The sequence below is a fragment of the Carcharhinus amblyrhynchos genome, chromosome 1 (genome assembly GCF_965287045.1).
Source record: "Carcharhinus amblyrhynchos chromosome 1, sCarAmb.v2.hapA, whole genome shotgun sequence".
NCBI classification, from domain to species: Eukaryota; Metazoa; Chordata; class Chondrichthyes; order Carcharhiniformes; family Carcharhinidae; genus Carcharhinus; species Carcharhinus amblyrhynchos.
The window spans coordinates 181,059,678-181,086,533 of record NC_137324.1 but is presented as its reverse complement, the minus strand read 5'-3'; the positions used below and the strand labels follow the sequence as shown (position 1 = coordinate 181,086,533).

The 26,856-nt window shown below is 40.7% G+C and overlaps 2 protein-coding genes and 1 non-coding gene across 3 annotated transcripts in view; 2 read left to right on the top strand and 1 right to left on the bottom strand.

Annotated features, from left to right (window-relative positions):
• The window catches only part of dgkq (diacylglycerol kinase theta), a 197,253-nt gene extending 177,804 nt beyond the window's left edge, over positions 1-19,449 (top strand). The window contains exons 20-23 of the mRNA XM_080196422.1: positions 1,069-1,215; positions 2,984-3,095; positions 12,449-12,601; positions 15,193-19,449. Of these exons, the coding sequence (XP_080052548.1) occupies positions 1,069-1,215; positions 2,984-3,095; positions 12,449-12,601; positions 15,193-15,294 (514 nt within the window). The 3' untranslated portion in view covers positions 15,295-19,449. The remainder of the gene's footprint in view (positions 1-1,068; positions 1,216-2,983; positions 3,096-12,448; positions 12,602-15,192) is intronic.
• LOC145351553 (U2 spliceosomal RNA) lies at positions 7,633-7,824 on the top strand. The gene has a single exon (XR_013888428.1). It is a non-coding gene; the product is annotated as a U2 spliceosomal RNA (small nuclear RNA).
• The window catches only part of slc49a3 (solute carrier family 49 member 3), a 107,419-nt gene continuing 89,737 nt past the window's right edge, over positions 9,175-26,856 (bottom strand). Inside the window, exon 11 of the transcript XR_013887925.1 lies at positions 9,175-9,359. The gene's annotated coding sequence lies outside the window, so the exon portion shown is untranslated. The remainder of the gene's footprint in view (positions 9,360-26,856) is intronic.

Below are 26,856 nucleotides of genomic sequence, written 5' to 3'. Positions count from 1 at the left end.
AGGAGATTTACCAGGATGCTGCCTGGTTTGGAGGGTGGGTCTTATGAGGAAAGGTTGAGGGAGGAGTGGAGGAGGATGAGAGGTGACTTAATAGAGCAGGACTGATAGAATGGACATTCAGAGACTATTTCCTCGGGTGGATGTAGCTGTTACTAGGGGACATAACTATAAGGTTCATAGTGGGAGATTAGGAGGGATGTCCCAGGTAGATTCGTCACTCAGAGTGGTTGGGGTGTGGAATGGACTGCCTGCTGTGATAGTGGAGTTGGACACTTTGGGAACTTGCAAGCAGTTATTGGATAGGCACATGGAGCACACCAGAATTATAGGAAGTGGGATAGCTTGATCTTGGGATTGGACATAGCTCAGCACAACATTGAGGGCTGAAGGGCCTGTACTGTGCTGTACTGCTCTATGTTCTATAATAAATGTGTTCACATAAGACATATAAAATTCTTTTAAATTTGTCTTTGTATGTTAGTACCTATTGCGCAAAAATACTCATTCTGTTAATACAACAACAATTATAAACACACGATAACATAACAGAAATGTTTCTTTGGGGCTCATCAGTTCTCGGGAGGTCAACAGGGCTGGAAGAGTTTGGGGATGAAAATAATGAAACATAACTGATATATAGTGGTAAAAAACCTTTCCCCTCTCCTTCCTACTCTCCTCGTCTCCGTCTTGTTTCCTGCAGTGGTGGTGGTGGGGGTGGGGGGGGGGGGGGGGTGCCATGTTTAAAAAGCGTGCCCTCATATCTGTGAAGCTGAGGTTCCACGTGTTACCCATAGTGGATTTTTATTTCCCCTAAAGGTGACTGATTCCCAGCTGGGAGGCACTGCTGATGCCAGCAGGAAACACTCCAGTTTTGTTGCTGGCAGAAACACTTAGTGCAAAAACGGGAAAATCGCACCCTACATCTTTGAGCTAAATGATCATCATCCGTGGAATGGTTGTTGTACAATTAAAATGTGTGGGTTGAGCTTGTATTGATGTCACAGAAAATATGTACGTTTTCCTTCAAAGTGTATTTCCTTTAAAAGAAAGTCTTACTTTTCAATTCAGGTTTCATAACAAAGGAGTTTATGTAAAAGTTGGATTACAGAAGATTAGCCACACGCGTAGTTTGCACAAAGATTTAAAACTTCAAGTGGATGATCGTGAAGTGGAACTTCCAAATATTGAAGGCCTCATCTTTCTGAACATTCCCAGGTAAAGGTTTCCAGATGAAGCTGTTTCCTGTAGAATTTCCTCCTTAACCTTTCTGCTTCTTTGTTTCTCCGTTTCCTCCTTTAAGACGCTACTTAAAACCTACCATGCGTACCAAGCGTTATTTCTTCATGTAATATACATTTATGATCCTTATCCTACAATGAATACAAATTGTTGCTATTCCTCCTCCACCTGGCTTACTTCAGATAATTAACACAGGTGGTGTTGAAGGGGCATTTCTGGTCTCATTCCTGAGCACAGTCTGTACCCAGCGGGTGGCGGGCTCTGGAATGCACTGCCTGGGATGGCAGTGGGAGCTGGCAACCTAACGACACTTACGACATGCTCAGCTGTGCAATTCGAGCACCACAGCATCCAGGGATATGGCACAGGTGCTAGGAGATGGGATTCACACAACTTCAGTGGTAGTCATTGTCGGTGCAGACCTGATGGGCCAAAGGGATCCTCCTGGACTGTCCAATGCTTCATGCCTCCTCCAGTGAGAGTGGGGGTAAGAGGCTCTCCATGGGAGGTCACAGGCACAAGAGTCACAATTGTGAAATGCAGTTGCCTCTTATTGTTATTATTTACAGTGCATGCTACCCTATCCCTAACTAGAGATTTTTCCTTACCGGGTGCCCTCTTGGTGATACTCCAACTTCGTAAATTCATGGGGCCTGCTGCTGCACCTAAATGACACCCCCCCCCCCCCCCCCCAGGATGCATATCAGAGGTGGAGGCAATAAGCTGTGTTCTGCATTCCCGTGGCCTTTGCCCACCCTAAATTGCTGGGAGTGGGGGGTCCAGCTGCCTTTCAGGTGTCACGGACACAGCCATGGCACCTAGTTCAGCCTGCTGCCCAGGAGGTGCACTGGGATGGGCTGGGGACGGCTGGAGTCTCCTTGGTGGAAGACCTCAAGATGGGCTCCAGTGCTCCCTCCTCCCTTGGAGGTGCTTGTGGGCTCCTGGGACACACCATAGGAAAGCAGGGCAGCTGGACTGAGCTCCAGAGATCTCTGCATCACCTGGCGCTGCCAGTCCTAGAGGCTCAAAGTGTGCAAGCTCTCAGCAATGGAACTGTGAGTCTGAACAAAGTCGTGCTCTGGCAGAGAGTCAGTGCAGACTCAATGGGCCGAATGGCCTCCTCCACTGTAGGAATTCTATTACTATCTGAAGAGAGGATGTGCAAGGTTACAGGGATAAGGCAGGAGAGTGAAACTGAATAGAATGCACTTCAAGAGCCAGTACAGACTTGATGGGCCAAATGGCTTCCATCTGCACACCAGTGATTCTGAGATGAGTATTTTGCAGATACAGCACGAGTATTTCAAAATGATTTCTCCCAATTTATGACTCCTTTAATGTGATTTTTTAATGTCCTCGTACAGTAAATGTTATCTGGGTTTAGTTAAGTGCACTGTTGTAAATAAATCTTGAACATTGCCCTATGTTCTCACTAAAAGGAGTCTGGAACAATTTGTGAAGTAAAAATGAACACCGTGCTGTGAGAAGTAATTTTGCTTGGAGCTCCAATTCTAATTCAACCTTTTCACTCAGGATTTAGACAAAAATAATAGCTGGGAGGGTCCTTCCATCAGGGAATGTTCTGGACCCACAGGTATTTATTACTTTGGGCTAAATGACAAGTAGTTTTGTGATCTTAAAGTGCAGTATATATTAAGTTTACTGTGTTTACATATAAAACACTGAGAGATGTGCTTTATTTCAGCAATTAAAACATACTAACTATTTGTGTAATTTTCCACAGCTGGGGATCTGGAGCAGATCTGTGGGGGTCTGATAGTGATGGTCGTTTTGATAAACCCCAGATTGATGATGGGATGCTGGAAGTAGTTGGGGTCACTGGTGTGGTTCATATGGTAAATGCCAGACTTTTCATTGCAATGGAAATTCTATTACAGTTTAACAAAAAACGGAATTTAATGTTTAAAAAAATCAGAAGATAAATTATCAAAGAGGTGTATAGTTGGCTATGTAGATGAGTCAAATTTGAAATACTCTGCCTGAGGTTCGTGGTCTTTGCCTTCAAGGATTGGCCATTTTCCAAGGACAAAAGGTTAGGAAGAAAGGTTGAAAATCAGGATTTGGCATCAGCACAGGAAGATTGTCAATGAATTAGGTGCAGATGTTCCCAATCTTCTACCTCATTTATTTGTTAGCTTGTGGTCTTGGCTCAACATCCAAAGGTGCAACCATCTAGCACCTGGCTCTGATACTTAATGACAATTACAGGCAAAGGAGTAAGAGCTGGATGACTTTTTCCCCTGACCACCAATTTAAGTCGAAGCCAGAACTTTTAACCCCAGTCATCCAGAAAATCGAGATATAAATAGTAGAAGGTTTGAAATCCTGATGACTCTGAGGTGGACTTCAGATAAAATGCACCTGTCCAGCTTGGATGGGTTGGTCGGCTGATATTTGGAGTAGTGGAATCTGCTCTTGTACAGTTTGTTTTCTTTATTTTGTTTAAAAGTTTACTGACATAAAAGGGAATCCAGAAGTCTCATATGGGCATATAAATAGTAAAAGGAAGACTGAGGCTGATTCGGGATCTAAAAGGGAATCTACGCATGAAGGCAGGAGCGTGGCTGAGGTGTTAATGAGTACTTTTCATCTTTCAGTGTCAAGGAAGATGCTGCTCAAGTCACACAAAGAGGAAGTAGTTGAGATGTTTGATAGACTAAAATTTGATAAAAAGCAGGTGTTAGGTAGCCATTTTTTTTAGACCACAACCAAAGATACAGAGGAAGGTAAAAATAGGAATTGTGAAGGCACTGTATAATCATCCAAGATGTGGAGATGCCGGCATTGGACTGGGGTAAACACAATAAGAAGTCTCTCAATACCAGGTTAAAGTCCAACAGGTTTATTTGGTAGCAAATGCCACTAGCTTTCAGGACTCTACCCCTTTGTCAGGTGAGACAAAGGGATCGAACCCCTTAAAAAATGCAATTCATCTCTCACATCATGATTTAGTTTTCTGTTACTTAGTTTCAATATAGTTCATAAATAGTCAGTCTTACATGAGGTTGGATGCAGAAATATATCTGTTCTGCTCAGGTTTAGGAGAGTGGTAGCTGCAAATATGCTTCTTGGACCATTCATCTAACTCTGAAGGTTGCAAGGATAAATCCAATAGCTTTGGGCCCATTAGTTTAACTTCAGTGGTGAGAAAGCCTTTAGAAAACAGAAAATCTCAAAGAAAATTATGAGCCCCGGGACAAATACAGATAATTAAGGAAAGCTAGCCACAGACTTGTTGGGGGTAAATCGTGTTTATCCAAATTGCTTGTGATTTTGATGAGGTGGCAGAGAGGGTAGAAAATGATAATGCTGTTGATGTGATGTGGAAAGAATCACTATGACACAAACAAAAGGAAAACAGATGGACAAGATTTCACTTTTTAAAACTTTCATTGTACCAAACCAATTAAAATTGTTTATCAGTGAGTTCCTGAGACTTCAAGGTGATTTAGACAAGTTAAACGAGTGGGCAAACATGTGGCAGACACAGTATAATATGGATAAGTATGAAGTTATCCACTTCAGATGGAAAAACAGTATTATTTAAATGGTTATATCTTGAAAAATGTTGACATACAAAGGGATCTGGGTTTTTTTTTTGTAGAAATGTTAAGGATCAGATTAGAAACCCCGAGATATATTATGAAGCCAGACTAGACCCCAACAATTTTTATATTTTGGCATTAATGAGAGAATAGGATGTTTTAGTCCAGATGTGATTCTACTGACAAACCAGGGAGCTTTTATCAAAAAAACACTTTATTTAACAACAGTTCAACTACAACAAATTTATTAGCTTTTCTTTTAACAATTGAACAATGTTTCAACATGACAAGATATAATTCTTAACTATTAAAGCCCAGGCCAGAAACTCCAAGGTGTTCCATGAAGTTAGCCTAGACCCTAAGTTTTGCATTTGACTTTAACATTGATGAGCAGAAGATGTTTCACTCCAGGCGTGATTCAAGTGATCCACTAGGAAGTTTTTAGCAAACAAAGTTTTTGTAAGAACACCAGAATATAACAAAAGTAATTAGTATAACTTTTACTAATTACAAGACTTGAATATGACAGTATAATTCTTAACTGCTAGCTATCTCTGTTGTTCCAATTGAAAAGAAGTACCCCATAGACATGTACCGTCTTCATAATTAGCTAGCACTAAATTAAGTATGCTCACGTGATATTAGATTTCAAACTTTTAATGCCTAAGGACAAAAATCCAAACAGCAATTTTCAGAGAAGGATATATCCTCAAAACAGAGAAGTAAACCTAGTCTCCAGCAGCTTCTAGTCTGGAGACTTCAGGGAAAGGAAAGGATACCTCTATCTCTGTAGCATCCAAAACAGCAACACTCAGACAGCGGAAAGGGGTAAAAGAGACACTGCTCTCTCTCTTTCATTCAAGTCTAAACAGCATCTGAAAAACTAAGCTGGAATTCTCTGTGAAAGCTAGCTGTCCCCAGTCATGTCATCTGCGTTGTCAATGATCCCAATCAAGTTCTACTCTGCAATCCAGGGGAACACTAAAATAACAGAACACTGCATTGATTCAGATTAAACAAACATGATGTCAGTTATACTGCTTCAGTAATAACAAAGGATACCAGCTGCAGAAAAACAGCCCCAACAAAATGCTAGGAACTGCTCAAAACATCCCGCAAAAAAAATGTTTAAAATACATTTCTCAAAGGCATAGTATTTTCACATAATGTATCACTATTTGTTCTAAACAAGCAATATTTATTTTGTATAATTAAGAACATAGAAAAACTACAGCACAAACAGGCCCTTTGGCCTACTAGTTGCACTGATCATATCCCTATCTACTAGGCCTATCTATAACCCTCAATCCCATTAAATCCCATGTACTCATCCAGAAGTCTCTTAAAAGACCCCAATGCGTTCGCCTTCACCACCACCACCGATGGCAGCCGATTCCACTCACCCACCACCCTCTGAGTGAAAAACTTACCCCTGACATCTCCTCTGTACCTACTCCCCAGAACCTTAAACCTCTCGTAGTGACCATTTCAGCCCTGGGAAATAGCATCTGAGAATTCACCTGATCTACACCTCTCAACGTCTTATAAACCTCTGAGGTCACCTCTTATCCTTCATCTCTCCAGGGAGAAAAGACCAAGTTCCCTCAACCTATCCTCATAAGGCATGCCACCCAATCCAGGCAACACCCTTGTAAATCTCCTCTGCACCCTTTCAATAGCTTCCACATCTTTCCTGTAGTGAGGCGACCAGAACTGCACACAGTACTCCAAGTGGGGTCTGACTAGGGTCTTATAAAACTACAGCATTATCTCCCGACTCCTAAACTCAATCCAGCGATTGATGAAAACAAGGACACCATACGACCTCTTGACCACGTCCTCTAACTGCGAGGGCGATTTAAGAGTCCTATGCACCCGGACCTATGGATCCTTGATATTATATTCCTTCATCCCATTTGACCTGCCAAAATGGACCACTACACATTTATCCAGGTTGAAGTCCATCTGCCATTTCTCCACCCAGTCTTGCATCCTATCTGTGTCACGCTGCAACTTCTGACATCCCTCCAGACTATCCACAACACCACCAACCTTCGTATCGTCGGCGAACTTACTAACCCATCCCTCCACTTCCTCATCCAGGTCATTTATGAAAATGACAAACAGCAAGGGTCCTAGAACAGATCCCTGGGGCACTCCACTGGTGACCGACCTCCATGCAGAAAAAGACCCATCCACAACCACTCTCTGCCTTCTGCAGGCAAGCCAGTTCTGGATCCACAAGGCCAAAGCCCCTTGGATCCCATGCCCTCTCACTTTCTCAAGAAGTCTTGCATGGGGGACCTTATCAAACGCCTTGCTCAAGTCCATGTAAACCACGTCCACCGCTCTTCCTTCGTCAATGTGTTCAGTCACATTTTTCAAAGAACTCAACTCGGCAAATTATGAATGAAAAGCTGTTTGGATACAATCTACAAAGTACATAACGAACAACTTACTCACCTTTTTAATATCTTGAAGTCTGTTAAGCAACAGTTCAAGCTGAGACAGCAGCACACACTGCACTAAAAAGAATAAGGAAAATTAAATAATAAGCAAGGCATCGGTTTCTCTAAATGGTGATTTCCACAGTATGGCCTCAATACCAGCTTAATAAGATTTGCTGTTTTTCAAAACACAATTATTCTCTGTATTGAATGAAGTTCACCAAATTAACTGAATGTCTCCCATTCCATCCCACCTCAATTCAGTGGTATTTTTCCTGTTATTTTAATGGGAAAATGTTGTTGGAATTGCTGCTTCGCAGGCCCTCCCATCCAACCAACATATCTTTCATCTCTTTGATGGTCAGGTTTCCTGGTTCAATATCGCTTCTTGGCCTTTTGGCTAAGATCAAGTGTAGTATTGACATGCTATGCTTGATTGAAGTCATTAGGTTACATTTCAGCTTCACTTGAAGCAATTTTTAAAAGCAGCATCTCAGCCTTTTGGCTAAGATGAAAATGACATCAAGCCTTGGAGGAGGAACTGTGCCTGCTCCAACCAGCTTGGATCATGTAGATCAAGCCCAAGACAGGAGGTGATAGCCCTGTCTTTGTCAGCTTGGATCAGGAACGTCTCAACTTGCTGAGACTCTGAATTGAACTTGATTGGATTGAATTGGAATAAAAACAAACAAAAAATTGTATTTAATTTGTTGTAAAGCCCTGACACACTTTGTGGTCACAAAAGGCACCACATAAGCACAAGTTTTACTTTCTTCCCTCATACGCCTTGCTGAAGTCCATATAAACCACACCTACTGCCCTTCCTTTGTAGATGTGTTTAGTCACATTTTCAAAGAACTCAATAAGGTGCGCAAGGCACGACCTGCTCTTGACAAAGCTGTGCTGACTACTTTTGAGCATACTAAACTTCTCCAAATGTTCATAAATCCTGTCCCTCAGGATCCTCTCCATCAACTTACCAACCACTGAGGTTAAACTCACCGGTCGGTAATTTCCTGGACTATCTCTATTTCCTTTTTTGAAAATAGGAACCATATCTGCAATCCTCTGGAACCTCTCTTTAAAATTAGTTAGAAAAACACAGGCATACTTGCTTTGATTTGTGTTAGGAGACCTGGAGCTTTCAGAAATCCTCGGGAAGAGAGAGTCACTTCTTTCCTCTCGCAGAGCGGGTCAGCAACTGCTGTTAGTTTAAAATGAAAATTCAGCTGTTTTTTGTGCAAGCTTAACTTCTCTCTCCATCCATTAACCACATGACTTTGTCCCTGTCAATCAACCTAATCAAAACTTGCATGACTCTGCATACTTTAAAATCCCAGGAGAACATTAGGAAACAAAAGGTCTATTAACTCTACAACGTAACACATTCCTAGCTGAAATCAGTTACTGTCCTGCTCTCAGCATTTGATCTTTATGGTTTCCAGTCAGATCAACTCTTGTAACACAATACTGCCTGTTGAAGCATAAATGTAAAAGATATCGTAATAGCACAGTATCAAGGGCAATTAGGGATGGGCAATAAATGCTGGCTTAGCCAGTGATGCCCATGTCCCATGAGTAAAGAAAACAAAACATAATTTGAACATTAATTAATAGATCAAGGATATTTAAAAATAAGGTAAATTTCACTTTAAACAATTGATGCAACAAATATGTACCTCATATAGTTACAAACACTGTCATTACTTCCTACACAAATGTGGCACCATGTACAATCTCTCAGTCTTTAAACTTGCCCTCCGCTCTCAGATCTTTCACTTCCACCTCATTGTTTCAGTCCTTGAGGTGCATTAACCTGCAACTGTATTCTTTCTGAAGTCCCTAGACACAGTTAATGATGACAAGCGGAGACCCTGGACATGGTTACCGCTGACGAGCGCAGTTCCTGGACACGGTTACTGCTGACAAGCGCAGCTGTCTGAACCCTCTCTCGTTTGGGCCCCAATAGTCTGATGATGGAGCTATCCAGAATTCTTTTATTACCGATCAACCGATAAGCTTGATTCACGGTCTACTTCTCTGTTACAAGCACTCAGCTCATTGACACGTCGCCTCATCAAGAGCATCGGGAGTTGTTTTCTTATTCCTGCCAAACAGAAAACAGAGAGCTAGAAAGCTTGGCTTGCATCCCTCGCATGAATTGTGTTCTGAACCACAGGTTCTGTTCTGAATTGCCTGCCATAACAGAGGCTGGAACCTGACACCACTGCAATTAACTTTCTATTTTTGGTTCAACTTCCATCCCCATTGTAATGTTACAACTTAGATTCGTTTGAACTAAGGTTTATGGGGTTCACTTGTTTGCAATAACTCTGTAGCTCTAAATTACACCAGGTTCTACAGACTTAACCACATGACCAGAAAGAACACTTTGGTGAATTCAGAAAGTTTATTAACTATTAAAAAATTAACTATTAAAACTGTAATAAATCAAAGATAAAATGTCAAGTGTCAATTAACGGTAAGAGAAGAAAGCTTAACTTTAACTATTGAACAAACTTCTCACCATCCTTCTCAGACCAGAACATAAAGGTTCTGAAAATGTAAATAAAACGTTAAAACATGTCCCTGTCTCAACACCTGCCAATATATCTTCTCAAATCTCTTTTTTTAATCTGTCAATTATTGAAAATTAGCCAATTGATTTATAATTTGTCAATAATGAAGAAAGCTCATTGGATTTGAATAAATTGCACATGCTGTCAACTCTTAAGACTTCTCAACTTATCTTGAGTTAGCCTAAGTGTCAACCAATAATTGGTTAATGTAACTGTCTGTCGTTTATAATTGAAACATCTTGAATACAAGCCTATTCATTCCTTCAGTCACAGTTAAACAAGTCATGTTTTTAGCCGGTGTTATGGTTCAGGTCAGAAACTCCAAAGTGTTTTTTGGAGCCCACCTTGATCATACGTTTTGTGTCTTGAATTTGGCTAAGATAAGCGTGATAGGTTTCACTTCAGGTATGATTTGAATGACCCACGAGGAAGCTTTTATCAAACAAAGTTTATTTAAGAATATAGTTAACATGTAAAGTAAGAATATTAACAATAACTTCTGTCCATTACAACAACACCTAAACAACCATGATAAACTTAACAGATATAGGATCTGTCCCGATCAAACCAATCCCATAAACGAGACCCTTCAGACAAGTTTAATACAGCATAGACTAATGCTCATGTAATAGTGGAATTGAATCCTTTGGATGAAATCTGCAGTTCTCCAGATAGACTCAGAACAGTTTGAAGTCAGTACAGCTTTCCAAAACACCAGGCACTCTAGACAGGCTACCAACAACAGATTTCCCCCCATTAGAAAGGCAAGACCTTGCTTTCAGACCTCCAGCAGAATTTCCAAAACTAGGGAGAGAAAAGCATTCCTTTTCAGCTTGCTTCTAAAAGTCAAACTTACAGCTCAGAACTGAAAATGAAGAAAAACTCCAGTCACCTGACCTGCCAGCCAGTTTTTTTCTCCCAACAATGCAGAGTCACAAACATCTCAGTAAAAATAAACAAACCCCCATTTAAGCAGCAATGAAAGGACTTCTTCAGGCAAGCCAGTGCCATAATGACATCAGCTAAGGTTGTGAGCTGAGAAACACTAAAACTGTGAGTGCTGCAGAGATCATGATTTTTTTTTAAAAATCTATCTTAAACGTATACTAATGTCACATCTGTCTGGGACGGGAGCATTACCATTCTTGTGATATTTCAAGAAATTGTATTAGTAATAATGTGTTTATAAAATGTATTTTTGATTTTAAAAAGTTATAAACTTTTGTTACAGATTACATTTTGAGCCTTCCTAACACTTTCATTTGTGAATGATTTATTCTTTAATTGTCTCACAATTAAGGCTGCTTAATTAACTAACCTAGCTGGTTTCCAATAATGCTGATTTAGATTTATTTAAAATGGCTTTCGTCAATTTAACAGGAAATGCTAAATAATATATCAATTCAACCAACACACTAATCTTAAAACTACCAGCAGGAACCTTAAGTCACATGGGCATTTCTTGGAACCAATTGCCCCCTTCACAGAATTCCCCCTCCCAACCCCAAAGTACGTGGTTATCACAACTGCTTGAGGGTGTGGTGAAAGGCTGATTCGATCAAGGCTTTCAAACTTGGATAATTATCTGAAGAGAAAAGTTTGTATGACTAAGGGGAAAAGATGGCTTGCTGACAGAGAGAGAGTCAAGTTGTTTCGTCTCTTTGGACCACTTCTCTCTGGTGGTCTAGTGGTTAGGGTTCGGTGCTTTCACTGCTGCTGCCCATGATTGATTCCCACTCATGTTATTTGGGGGTAGCCTGGTGGCATAGTGGTTAGCACTGCTGCCTCTTAGAGCCAAGGACCTGGGTTCGATTCCTGGCTTGGGTCACTGTCTGTGTGGAGTTTGCACATTCTCCCCATGTCTGCATGGGTTTCCTCAAGGGGCTCCAGTTTCCTCCCACAGCCCAAAAGGCATGCTGGTTAGGTGGATTGGTCATGCTCAATTTTCCCTTAGTGTCAGGGGATTAGCAGGGTAAACACTCAGGGTTACGGGGATAGAACCTGGGTAGCATTGTTATTGGTGCAGGCTCGATGGGCCAAATGGTCTCCTGCGTTGTTATGGATTCTATGAACTTTAATGCAGTGTTAATATAAGCCTACATGTAACACTAATAAATAAACTTTAAGAACTAAGTGGTTTGCTCTTGTAGAGAGCTGGCACAGGCAGAATGACTCAAATGGCCTTCTGTGCTACAGCCGTTCTCTGATTCTAAATTGTGCTAACACATTCCAATTTCTTTAAACTTTACCTATTTGGGATAGAATATGGAACAGTGCAGCACAGGAACAGGCCCTTTGGCCCACAATGTTATGCTGAACATGCCGCACAAATTAAACTAATCCTTCCTGCCTGCTCTTGGTCTATAACACTATATTTCTTGCATATTCATGTGCTTATCTAACAACCCTATCGTATCCGCCTGTACTACCACCTATGGCACGTACTCCGGACACCTACCACACTGTGCAAAAGGCTATTAGATGGTAATGTTTGTCCTCAAGCAGGAAATATTTTAATGCCTAATTTCTGACTGAAAATGCAGTTGATAAGAGACAGCCAGAGGGAATTGTTGGAAATAACTGTTTTCATACATTAATGGTTTGTCTTCATCTTTAGGGGCAAGTGCAGAGTGGGTTACGGTCTGGAATTCGTATTGCACAGGGGACATATTTCCGTGTCACATTACTAAAGTCAATTCCTGTGCAAGTGGATGGAGAACCCTGGATTCAGTCACCCGGGCACATCATCATATCTGCTGCTGGGCCTAAGGTACGGAGGTGCAAGGCATGTTTTAGAGAACAAGCCAGCATTGAAAAATGTGCTGCTCCTTTTACTAATGAAGAAACATAGGTGAAAGTCCAAATTACAGAATATCCTTGAAAAGATTAGGAGATTTCAGGTAAATCAGGAAATGATACTTTGATGTCAAGATTGAATTTTAGTTGTCTATAAATTGAAACAAATGGAATTCTGCCTTTTAAAAGCGTGAAAATGTTACTGTTGCTCCTAATCCAAAAATCTCTCATTTGATCTCAAATCTATAAATATTGGTGAGACCAATGGGTGACTGAGGGACAGGACAGGAGGATGACACTGGGGACCAGGTGTGCTCGTAATGTGGGGACTCATTGTTAACTTGTGACAAGGGAAATGGGATGAATGATGACAAGGGAACTCAGGAGAGGTGGTGAAGTAGGACTGCTCACTATTGCTCAGTTTCGGTTCTGCCACTCGGCTCCTAACCTCATTACAGTCTTGGTTCAAACGTGGATAAGGGATCTGAACTCACGAGATGAGGTGAGAGTGACAGTCATTGAAATCAAGGCAGCATTTGATCAAATATACAGTATCAAGGAGCCCTAGCAAAATTGGAGCTAATCTGGCAAAATCTCTTCATTGATTAGAGTCATACCCAGAAAAAGAAATGATGGTTGTGGTGATTAGAGCTCAATCATCTCAGTTCTAGCAGGAGTTCCTCAGAGTAGTGTTCTAGGCCCAACCATCTTCCCGTATTGGGAAAAGCATTAGACAGCAAATCAGAGATACATGTATTAAAGGTCCATCTGTGATTATAGGTGACTTTAATCTACATATAGATTGGGAGACTCAAATTAGTCGCATTACAATCGAGGAGGAATTTCTCAAGTGTACACAGGATGGTTTTCTGGACCAATACATTGAGGAACCAACAAGGGAGCTGGCCTTTTTGGATTGGGTAATGTGCAATGAGAAAGGCAATCTAATTGGGGACGGATGACCATAAGATTGAACTTTGTCAAGGTACAGTGACATAGTTGATACTGAGACCAGGATCCTGAATCTCAGTAAAGGTAACCATGATGGTATGAGGCATGAAGTGGCCATGATGGACTGGGAAACGTTACTGAAAGGAAAGACAATGGACAGGCAATGGCAGATATTTAAGGAATGGAATAAATGAACTCCAGAAGTTGTTCATTCCTGTTTGGTGCAAGAGTGGTAAGATAATTATGGCAAGGGAAATTAGAGATAGTATCAGATTCAAAGAAAAAGCATACAGATTGGCAAGAAAAAAGCAATAGACCTGAGGATTGGGAGCAGTTTAAAATTCAGCAAAGGAGGATAAAAGGATCGATTAAGAAGGGGAAAATAGAGTACGAAAGTAAGCTAGCAGGGATCATAAAAGCGGACTAAAGTTTCTATAGATATGTCAAAAGAAAAGGATTGACAAAAATGAATGTAGGCTCCTCACAGTCAAAAACAGAAAAATTCATAACTGGGAACAAGTTTGCTAGAGCAACTAAATTCATACTTTCCTTTAGTCTTCACAGAAGAAGACATGAATAGTGTTCTGAGAGAACATATATTAGTGAAGAGCTGAAGGAAATCAGGATTAGTAGAGAAATGGTTTTGGGGAGATTGGGATTATCAGATCCTGATAATCTTCATCCTAAGAGTGCTTAAGGAAGTGTCCCTGGAAACAGTAGATCCATTGGTCATTTTCCAAAAATTCTTTGGATTCTGGATTGGTTCCTATAGATTGGAGATTAGCTAATGTAAGCCTGCTGTACAAACAGGGAGGTAGAGAGAAAACAAGGAACTATAGACCAGTGAGCCTAACTTCAGTACTGGGGAACTTGCTAGAGTTCATTATCAAGGATTTCATAACTCAGCATTTGTAAGGTAGTGGTATACAATCAGACAAAGTCAGCATGGATTTACAAAGGAGAAATCATGCTTGATGAATCCATTGGAATTCTTTGAGGATGTAACCAGTAGAGCTGACCAAGGAGAACCAGTGGATGTGGTTTATTTAGGCTTTCAGAAGGCTTTCAGCAAGGTCTCACATAACAGACTACTATGTAAAGTTAAAGCACATAGAATTGCAGGTAATGTCTTGAGATGGATAGAAAGCTGGTTAGCAGATAGGAAGCAAAGAGTTGGCATAAATGGGTCATTTTCTGATTGGCAGTCATGACGAGTGGGGTTCCGCAGGGATCTGTGCTAGGACCCCTACTGTCCACATTACATATTAATGATTTGGAAGAGAAAACTAAAAGTATTATCTCCAAATTTGCAGATGGTACAAAGTTGGGTGGGAAGGTGAGCTGTGAGGAGGATGTAGAGTTGCTTCAGTGTGATTTGGACAGGCTGAGTGGGCATCTGCATGGCAGATGCAGCATGATGTAGATAAATGTGAGGGTATCCACTTTGGTAGCAATAATAGGAAGACAGATTATTACTTGAATTAATGTAAATTGAGAGCGGTGGAAAGGAATGGATCTCTGCATACAGCACATATTGGGGCTGACTAGCATGGAAATTGCTTTGCTTCCACTTTCTACCTGTTTTGAGCTCCTGTATTATTATTTGATTTTCAGGTTCACATGTTGAAAAAATGTAAACAGAAACAAAAGAAGCAAACTGGAAGTTTGAAAGATGCAAGAGCAGAAAGTTTGACCAACTCAGAAATGGGCAATTGAGGAGTGATATGGCAGCAACAATTTGGAAAAGACTCGCAATGTGACCAATAATCAAGGAATTATTTGCTGAATCATTTTAAGATTGCAGCAGTTTGCATTTTAATGTTTTGGACATTTATTTGTATATTTTCACTGGACCATTATCTGTTAAAGTGAAGTGTCTGATATCCCAAAACAGTGGCCTCCTAAGTTAACAGTTAGTGATTTAGCCAAAATATTCTTCCTCTAGTAAACTGAACAGTGGGATTTTTATGAAAATAATAGCTGATAAATGTTACTCGTACAGGAAATGCCTCAATCTTTTCCACTTTAAGGATCTGTTCTGGACTGATCGGAGCTTTGAACAAAGTGACTGTTTTCAGTTCTGAGCTTTGCTGCCAACTCAACTTGTACCATTGAGCTCATGACACACACAGCTAAATGGGAAAACAATGTAAAAGGGACCATTTGTATTTTAAGTTGTTACTGCTAGTTTCATACTTTGAGACATTCACAAATCAGTTCAGAATCTGTTCAAATTCAGACTCAAACATAATCCCTTGAGAAAATTTAAATTCCTACAAGTATTTACAGTTGAAATCTTTCAGTAGAAAGACATTCCAAGTTGGTTACTTCTGTTTTTTTAGTGGAGTGTGCAGACATGTTTGAACTTATTAACACTGATTAATATAGTTGCAATGTATTTTGAAAGGGAAAATAATTTAATGCAAAAATAATAATGATATTTGGGTGATGGACATTCAGGGATATATTGTATTTACATGTAGAAGCAACAACGTACTTATTGGTCAATTTATCTACCAGATTCACAGTGCTGTGATAGAACAAAATTAGCCATTAATGTACTCCTTTAAAAAAGATAATTTCACAGACCTTATTTGAATCCTTTTATAAAATCAGTGGGACAATCAACAAAATGGTAAATTATCCTCAAAATACACTTTGCTAAAAGTATGCAACCGACTTTGCCCCACCTACATAAAAAATTCAGATCCATTCCAATTTAATGGAATCATAAATTTTCATTCAGATATATAAATCCAATGGAATTATTCCACCAACTAGCTATATACAAAATACCTTCTCCTCAGAGGAATTCTTATTCATTCTCCATTTGCATGTTGTAAGTCCGTCATCAGTAATTAATGAAAATGTGTCTCTTTCTTCACTACTTTATAAATTAAAAGCCATTCTTCAATATTTTACCTCACAGAAATTCAAGTTGAACAACATCGTTTTTCTCATTAGATATTAATGACACTGCTTTACAAAACCATATTGTCTTTACATCAGTTGAACAAAATATGCCATACAAACTTGCTTCCTGATGAGAACCTTGTAAATGACACACTCACTGAGTGAAAACATAGCTGGTTACACTCTTCCTGGATGAAGATCATACTTGTACAGATTTCTATCAATGAGAAGCTTGCTATTAGAACTTTTACTGATATAAGGACTTTGCCAATGAAATTGTGCCTAGGTAAATTCAGCGTTATTGAACAAAAGACAACTATTGCTGCTTATAATATTGTATCTAGAATATTAGCAAGAATATACAGATCTATATATATATTGATTATGAAAGTTGCATTGTATGTTTGTGAATCAGAACCAGTATCGCTAGCAGCTTTTGAAAAGCTAATGTTAGGACCTTGGTTCTTTGTGAACAGGAAGCCAGTAAAAGGAAACACAGTGATATAGCATTATGGGTTTGAAGTTTCATACCATTCAAATTCAGAATAATGTGTTTTGGAAGATTTGGGAATGGATGTGTTGGGTTTGTACCATGATGATAAATAACACCACTGTCACAATTAATATGCAACAAGACCTCTTGGGGATCAGTGTAGGGATTGTTAATGAACAATCATTACCAGTAATATATATTTCCATTCCAATTTTAATAATATAATTCTGTTTGATTTAGTTCACAGCCAGACCTAACACTTACTGCACTAATATACAGCCTCTCTCTTGCAGCTAATTTGATTTAGCCCCAGATTCCTCATTTGCCTTAATTTAAGTTTGTCCAGATGCACTAAAGGGTCAAGAATACATTTTCAGTTGAGTTGGATTCAGTATGTGCTAAGATTTAATTTTAAATGTTGTATATTTGAATTATTTCTTCAGTTTCCGAGAATTGATTTCACCAGGTGTTTCTATGAACTTTCACATATATAGTTAAATGAATGAAAATTAAGTTCTTCATTAGGTGTTACTGGAGTGATGAATCCTAATTAGCAGTTAGTTATATATAGTTAATATAGTTTTCTTAGTACTTGCAAAATTTCCACAATGGCTATGAGAAAAATATTACAAGAAACTGATGTTTTCTGTTGCAGTTCAGTGCTTCTGTTGACGAGCGACTGTAGCTTTTGGGAAACATTACATTTCTCGGTTCAAAAAGGTTTACATTTTGAATTTTTAGAGTTGTATTTTGGTAATACTCATGCATTTTGAAAAATATTGATTACATCTGTGTACCTTTTGATTTGACAGAGATAATTTTATTTTGTTATGCTGTTTAAAGCTTTGAGGACTGATGTATGCTAACATTTTCTATTTCCTGGAAAAATAATTGTGTAGGAACGTCAAAAAAGTACTTTTTGTAGATATGCAAAATTATTAATTGCCTTACCAGTTTGTAACTCAACATTTCATGAACCCAACACATATAACGACATCCTCAAAGTCACAATTTGATTTTGTATATTAGGTATTTATTTATCTCCTCAGTCTTTCAGGATTTACACATTTTCCAGGAAGCGAGAAAGGAGATGTTTCTACTTTTTACTGGCCAGTGAAGAGCAACAGCTCTGAGAATTAAAACGGTGTGCTATTCCACTGCAGTGTTTTACAATCACGCTTAGAACTTCTTTTGATTTACATTAAATTGTCCTTTTTCTGCAAGTGCTGCTTTTACTAATGGCTTAAGAATGAAGGAAATGGAGCACTTTGGGTCAGACTTGGAACAAGCCTGTTGGCCAATGATGTAAAAATTTGTAATTATTGTAACTGGCTGTATAGCAGACAATAATTTTGGTTGGTGTTGCTGGTTTCCTGGATGAAATTGATAATTGGCATAAGTAAAATCAAGCAAAATGTTAGGCTTAAAAGATCTGGATAGCAATTGTCAACTTGAATCGTCACTCAGTGAAGGGCCTCAAATTAAGAAAACAAATGAGACAGTCCATCTTCCTTAGATTTCCATACATCTTTCTGAGAACTGATATGACTGCTTTCCTCATTTTTATTTGAGAAAAATGACATCCCTCTCCACAGTTGGATGTAGGTGTATCAATATAAAAAGGTTGCAACCATGAACTGACTGCTTATTATAGTCAGCATTCAACAGTAAATAGAAAGCTACATTTCCATATTGTAGCTAGGACCATACAAGGTAGGTAGTTGTTACTATTGTCAGGTGATGGTTTGTTTTACTCTATTGGTGTTTGATGGCAGCTGTCAAATTTTTATCTAACATCACATTTTACGAAAAGCTGTAATAACCTCGGCATTTGTTAGATTTTTATCATCCCAATGAGTGGGATTGGAACCCATTTACACTTAAGAAATTGAAAGCTCTCAAGCAAGACAATTTTCTGATCAAAGTACTAGTTTTTTTTCACACAAATAATTTTGGAGCTGGATAAATGAGTAATTTCTGTACAGATATCTGGCAGATTGGATTAGTAGCAAATTCATTTGTTTTCTTAAACTGCTGGAATTCATTTTAACATTCAGTTTGTGTTCAAAATGTCTGTTAAAGTGTGAGATATGAAAATATAGTTACCTACTGTTTACCTGTGATTTATTATTTTTCTTTAACTCATAATGTTAGTTTTCAAATCTGTTTTGTAGACCAACACCTTAGGGAATGTTTTTCATACACAATGCTAATATACTGTACGTGTATTATCGACCTCATCAGATTCTAATCATTCCACCATTGATTGCTCTGAGCTAGATTTTCCATAATTTGATAGTTACAACAGTTGTGTATATTTTGAAATTACGGTAAATGGATTGCTGTAGTGTTGTAAAAGAAATTGCACTGAGTGTCATATAATCATTTTTTTTGAATGTAATTGTGTTCAATGAAATACCTATGGCAAGAACATCATCTTCTAAATAAAACTGGGAATTGTGAAATTTGCGTAATTCTATAAAAGAGGGAAGTAAGAAGTTAGTGAATACGGAGCCTTTTGAAAGAACGGTTGAACTGAAAAAGAGCATTTGAGAATAAAGTGGCAATTACAAACCTGATACAGTGAAGAAGGAGGCTATTCAGCCCATCAAGTCTGCATTGGCTGTCAAAATAAGCAATTCCCTTGATGCCAACCTCTGATTTTTCTCTGTAACCCTGCACATTCTTCCTTTTGAAATACGCATCTAATTCTCTTTTGAATGCTTTGCTCAAACCTGCCTCCACCCATTCAAGGCAGTGTATTCCAGAGATGTTAATGGTGGGGGTTATAGAGTCATAGAGGTTTACAGCATGGAAACAGGCTCTTTGGCCCAACTTGTCCATGTTGCCCTTTTTTTTAAAACCTCTAAGCTAATCCGAGTTGCCTGCATTTGGCCCATATTCCTCTATACCCATTGTGCCCATGTAACTCTCAATACTTTTAAAAAGACAAAATTGCACCTGCATCTAGTACTACTTCTGGCAGCTTGTTCCAGATGCTCACCACCTTCTGTGTGGAAAAAATTATCCCTCTGGACACTTTTGTATCTCTCCCCTCTCACCTTAAACCTATGCCCTCTAGTTTTAGACTCCCCTACCTTTGGGAAATGTTATTGACTATTTAGCTGATCTGTGCCCCTCATTATTTTATTGACCTCTAAGATCACCCCTCAGCCTCCTACACTCCAGAGAAAAAAGTCTCAGTCCATCCAGCCTCTCCTTATAACTCAATCCATCAAGTCCCGGTAGCATCCTAGTAAATCTCTTCTGCACTCTATCTAGTTTAATAATATCCTTTCTATAATAGGGTGACCAGAATTGCACACAGTATTCCAAGTGTGGCCTTACCAACATCCCAACTCCTGTATTCAATGTTCTGACCAATGAAACCAAGCATGTCGTATGCCTTCTTCACCACTCTGTCCACCTGTGGCTCCACTTTCAAGGAGCTATGAACATGTACCCCTAGATCTCTTTGTTCTGTAACTCTCCCTGCCCTCTTTCAATCTACAACATGCATCACTTTGCATTTGTCTAAATTGAACTCCATCAATGTTCATTGATCTGTGAAGTGATAATAATTAGATTCTCTCTTATTGCAGATGGTCATTGCCTGGCATGTGTGGCGTGAGTGTTACGTATCACTTCTCAGCACAAACCTGGATATTGTTCAGATCTTGCAGTATTTGAATGTGAATGATGCAGAACATTGTGCAAACATACCCACTTCTGATCCTATGATGAAGTGACTGAAGATGGTTTGGCCGAGGATGCTATCCTGAGGAATTCCTGCATTGATGCCCTGAAGTTGAGATGATAGACCTCCAACAACCACAGCCATCTTCCTTTGTGCCAGGTATGATTCCAACCAGTACAGCTTTATATTGACTTTAGCTTTGCTAGCGCTCTGAGCCACCATTGGTGAAATGCTGCCTTGAAATCGAGAGCAGTTACTTTCACCTCTTGATTTCAGCTCTTACGTTCATGTTCAATCCAAAAGCTGTTTAGTGGTCAGGAACAGAATGGCCCTGGTGGAACCCAAACTGAGCATCAGTGAATAAGTTATTACTAAGTATTAGCACTGTTGATTACCCCTTCCTTCACTTCACTGATCAAGAGTAGACTGATGGGATGGTAATTGGCCTAGTTGGATTTGTCCTGCTTGTTATGTATAGAACATATCTGGACAATTTTCCACATTACCTGGGAGATGCCAGTTTTGTAGCTAGACTGGGACAGCTTGGCTAAGTGGGCAGCTAATTTTGGAGCGCAGGTTTTTTGTACTATTGCCCAAATGCTTTCAGGGTCCATAGTCTTTATAGGAGCCAGCACCTTCAGCTATTTCTGGAAATGATGTGGAGTGAATCCAGTTGGCTTAAGACTGACATGAACATGTTCTGGAATCAATCATTAAGGAGATAACTGAGTATTTGGAAAAACAAAGCTCGATCCGCTGTTGTCATGGTTTTATGAAGGGGAAGTCCTGCTTGACAGACTTGTTTGTGTTCTTTGAGGGCAAGACCAGCAAGGTGGATGGTGGGGAACTTGTAAATGTGGCATCTCTAAACTTCCAGGAGGCGTTTGACAAGGGGCTGCCTAAAAGACAGACCCAGGAGGTGAGATTGCAGGGGATTGGGGGTAAACTACTGGATGGGATTAAGGATTGGCTGACTGACAAAAAGCAGAGGATTAGGACAAATGGATCCTTCTGTAGCTGGGAAATGTAACTAGCCTGGTGCCACAGGAGTGAATCTTCAGACCTCAACTGTTTACAATCTAAATAAATGATTTGCAAGCAGGGACAGAATGTAACAAAGGAAAATTTGTGGATGATACTAAAATAGTTGGGAAAGCAGGAAGCGAAGAGGATATAAAGATTTGACAGATGGATATAGATAGGCTAGGAGAATGGGAAAATGGAATTTAATATGGGTAAGTGTGAGGTTATCCATTTTGACAAAGAAAATAGGCAAATTTATTACCCAAATGGAAAGCAGATTCAAAATGCATCTGGGCAGAGAGGTCTGGCTGTCTATGTTTATAGAACATAGAACACTACAGCACAAATAGGCCCTTTGGCCCACAAGTTGCGCCGATCGCATCCATACCTACCAAGCCATAGAACTATCTGTAACTTCCAATCTCATTAAATCCCATATACTCATCCAGAAGTCTTTTAAAAGACCCCAGTGAGTTCGCCTCTACCACCACTGACGGCAGCTGATTCCATTCACTCACCACCCCCTGAATGAAAAACTTACCCCTAACATCTCCTCTGTACTTGCTTCCCAGCACCTTGAGGGGGTTGAGTTGAGGGGGTTGAGCTATGAGGAGAGGCTGAATAAACTAGGCTTGTACTCGTTAGAGTTTAGAAGAATGAGGGGAGATCTCATTGAGACGTATAAGATGATGAATGGGATGGATAGGATAGAGGTGGAAAGACTCTTCCCGCTCAAAAAAGACAGTAGGACTAGGGGGCACAGCCTCAAGATAAAGGGGGGGCGGTTCAGAACGGAGTTGAGGAGGAACTTCTTCACTCAAAGGGTGGTGAATCTCTGGAATTCTCTGCCCGTTGAAGTGGTGGAGGCTGCCTCGCTAAATATTTTTAAGAAGCGGGTTGATGGGTTTTTGATAAGAGAGGGGATTAAGGGTTATGGGGAGAGGGCGGGAAAGTGGAACTGAGCCACGACAGATCAGCCATGATCTTATTGAATGGCGGGGCAGGCTCGAAGGGCCAGATGGCCTACTCCTGCTCCTATTTCTTATGTTCTTATGTTCTTAAACTGGTGTCCTCTCGTAGTGACCATTTCAGCCCTGGGGAATAGCCTCTGAGAATCCACCCTATCTATTCCTCTCAACATTTTATAAACCTCTATTAGGTCACCCCTCAACCTTCGTCTCTCCAGGGAGAAGAGACCTTGCTCCCTCAACCTATCTTCATAAGGCATGCCTCCCAATCCAGGCAACATCCTTGTAAATCTCCTCTGCACTCTCTCAATAGCTTCCACATCCTTCCTGTAGTGAGGTGACCAGAACTGCGCACAGTACTCCAAGTGGGGTCTGACAAGGGTCTTATAAACTTGCAGCATTACCTCCTGACTCCTAAACCCAATCCCTCGATTAATGAAGGCCAGTACACCATACGCCTTCTTGACCACATCCTCCACGTGTTAGGCTGATTTGAGCATCCAATGGATCTGGACCCCAAGATCCTTCTGCTCCTCTACACTGCTAAGACTCCTACCCTTGATATTGTACTCCTTCATCCCATTGGACCTGCCAAAATGGACCACTACACATTTATCCGCGTCGAAGTCCATCTACCACTTCTCCGCCCAGTCTTGCAACCTATCTACGTCACGCTGCAACTTCTGACAATCCCTCCAGACTATCCACAACACCACCAACCTTCGTATTGTCGGCGAACTTACTAACCCATCCCTCCACTTCCTCATCCAGGTCATTTATGAAAATAACAAACAGCAAGGGTCCCAGAACAGATCCCTGGGGCACTCCACTGGTGACTGACCTCCATGCAGAAAAAGACCCATCCACAACCACTCTCTGCCTTCTGCAGGCAAGCCAGTTCTGGATCCACAAGGCCAAAGCCCCTTGGATCCCATGCCCTCTCACTTTCTCAAGAAGTCTTGCATGGGGGACCTTATCAAATGCCTTGCTGACGTCCATGTAAACCATGTCCACCGCTCTTCCTTCGTCAATGCATTCAGTCACATTTTCAAAGAACTCAACTAGGCTCATAAGGCACAACCTGCCCTTGACAAAGCCGTGCTATTTCTGATCATTCTAAACTTCTCTAAATGCTCATAAATCTTGTTCCTCAGAATCCCCTCCATCAACTTACCAACCACTGAGGTCAGACTCAGGTCAGTAATGTCCCAGGCTATCCCTGTTCCCTTTCTTGAAAATAGGAATCATACCCGCAATCCTCCGGAACCTCTCCCGTCTCCTTTGACGTTGCAAAGATCATTGCCAGGGGCTCTGCAATCACTTCCCTCACCTCCCACAGTAACTTGGGGTACATCCCATCCGGTCCCAGCGACTTATCTATCTTGATAGAATTTAAAAGTTCTAACACATCATCTTTCTTAACATCCACATACTCAATCTTTTCAGCCTGCCACAAACCTGTAGTACAACCTCCCAGATCACTTTCCACCGTGAATACCGTGGCAAAGTACTCATTAAGCACCTCAGCCATTTCTTCCGGTTCCACACAGACTTTTCCCCCTTCACCTTTTATAGGTCCTATCCCTTCACTTCTCATCCTTTTACTCTTCACATATTTGTAGAATGCCTTGGGATTCTCCTTAATTTTACCCACCAAGGTCTTCTCATGACCCCTTCTGGCTCTCTTAATTTCCTTTTTAAGCTCCTTTCTACAAGCCTTATACTCCTCTAGATCTTTAACATCTCTTGGCTCTCTGAACCTTTTGTACGCCTTCCTTTTCTTCCTATGTTCATCACAACCTTCGTGCACCACGGTTCCCGCGAGCTACCAAAACCTCCATTTCATCGGAACGTTGTCGTGCAGAGCTCCAGTCAAACATTCCTTGAAAATCTGCCACCTTCCTCAGTACTTTTCCCCAAGAACACCTCCTTCCAGTTTACTCGTCCAATTATCTTCCTGATGTCTTCATATTTCCCCTTACTCCAGACAAACACCTTCCTAGCCTGCCTGATCCTATCTCTTAAGAACATAAGAAATAGGAGCAGGAGTAGGCCATCTAGCCCTTCGAGCCTGCCCCGCCATTCAATAAGATCATGGCTGATCTGTCGCTGCTCAGTTCCACTTTCCTGCTTTCTCCCCATAACCCTTAATCCCCTCTCTTATCAAAAACCCATCAACCCGCGTCTTAAAAATATTTAGCGAGGCAGCCTCCACCACTTCAACGGGCAGAGAATTCCAGAGATTCACCACCCTTTGAGTGAAGAAGTTTTGAAGGAGATACAATTATGATCTCCATTCCTGAGATGCTTTCCCACTGAGAGATCCGACACCTGTCCTAGTTCATTAGCCAGCACCAGGTCAAGTACAGCCTCTCCCCTCGTAGGCTTATCCACGTGCTGTGTCAGGAAACCCTCCTGAACACACCTAACAAACTCCTCCCCATCCAAACCCCTTACCCTAGGGATATTCCAGTCGATGTTTGGGAAATTAAAGTCTCCCATCTCGACAACTCTTATTATTACATCTCTCTAGGATCTGTTTCCCTATCTGCACCTCAACTTCCCTGTCACTATTGGGCGGCCTATAGAAAACACCCAGCAAAGTTATCGACTCTTTGCTGTTCCTAACTTCCACCCACAGAGACTCCGTAGACAGTTCCTCTACAGCATCCACCTTCTCTGCAGCCATGAATCTCAAAAGTTGGTATGCTTGTGCAGCATGTAATAAAAAGGCAAATGGGATGTTGGCATTTATTGCAAAAAGGACTTGAGTATAAAAGTAGAGAAATTTTATTGCAATTATATAGGATGTTGGTGAGACCATATCTGGAGTATTGTGACCAGTTTTGGTTGACTTATTTGAGGAAGGATGTGGTGGTATTGGAGGGAGTTCAGAGGCGATTCACCAGATTGATTACGGCAATGAAGGAAGTAACATACGAGGAAAGATTAAACAGTTCGTGCTTGTACTTGCTGGGATTTAGAAGGATGAGAAGGGATCTGATCAAGGAATATAAAATTTTAAAAGGATTTGATAAAGTAAATGTAGACCAAATGTTTCTTCTTATGGGGCAATCTAGAACAAAAGATCACAGTATAGTTGAAAGGTAGTAGATTTAGAACTATGAGTAGGAACTACTCGCAGAATCTTGTTGCCCCATTGCGTGGTGGAGTCTCAATCATTGAATAATTTCAAGGAGGTGATAGATATATTTATAATTTTTTAAAAAGGGATATGCAGAACAGGTGGGGAGGTGGATTTGAGGCCATGGTCTGATTGAATAGTGGTGCAGGCTTGATGACCTGAATTTGCCCTTTCCTAAATTCCTATGACATACGTCAGTTGGGGGACGTCAAGTGGAGGCTGGGGTGGATCACCCACTTCTGGCTGAAAGTTATCTTTTGTACTGATGTGCTAGGCTGTTTCATCATTGAGATGGGATACTTGTGGAACCACTGCCAGTGAGTTGTTTAAATGTCCATCACTATTCACATAAGAACATAAGAAATAGGAGCAGGAGTAGGCCATCTAGCCCTTCGAGCCTGCCCCGCCATTCAATAAGATCATGGCTGATCTGTCGTGGCTCAGTTCCACATTCCTGCCCTCTCCCCATAACCCTTAATCCCCTCGCTTATCAAAAACCCATCAACCCGTGTCTTAAAAATATTTAGCGAGGCAGCCTCCACCACTTCAACGGGCAGAGAATTCCAGAGATTCACCACCCTTTGAGTGAAGAAGTTCCTCCTCAACTTTGTTCTAAACCGCCCCCCCCTTTATCTTGAGGCTGTTCCCCCTAGTCCTACTGTCCTTTCTGAGCGGGAAGAGTCTCTCCACCTGTATCCTATCCATCCCATTCATCATCTTATATGTCTCAATGAGATCTCCCCTCATTCTTCTAAACTCTAACGAGTACAAGCCTAGTTTATTCAGCCTCTCCTCTTAGCTCAACCCCCTCAACTCCAGTATCAGTCTAGTAAACCTCCTCTGCACTCCCTCCAAAGCCAAAATATCCTTGCCTAAGTGCGGCAACCAAAACTGCACACAGTACTCCAGCTGTGGCCTCACCAATGCCCTATACAGCTGCAGCAAGACCTCCCTACTTTTATAGTCAATCCCCCTCGCTATGAAGGCCAGCATCCCATTCGTCTTCCTGACCACCTGCTGCACCTGCAGGCTGGGTTTT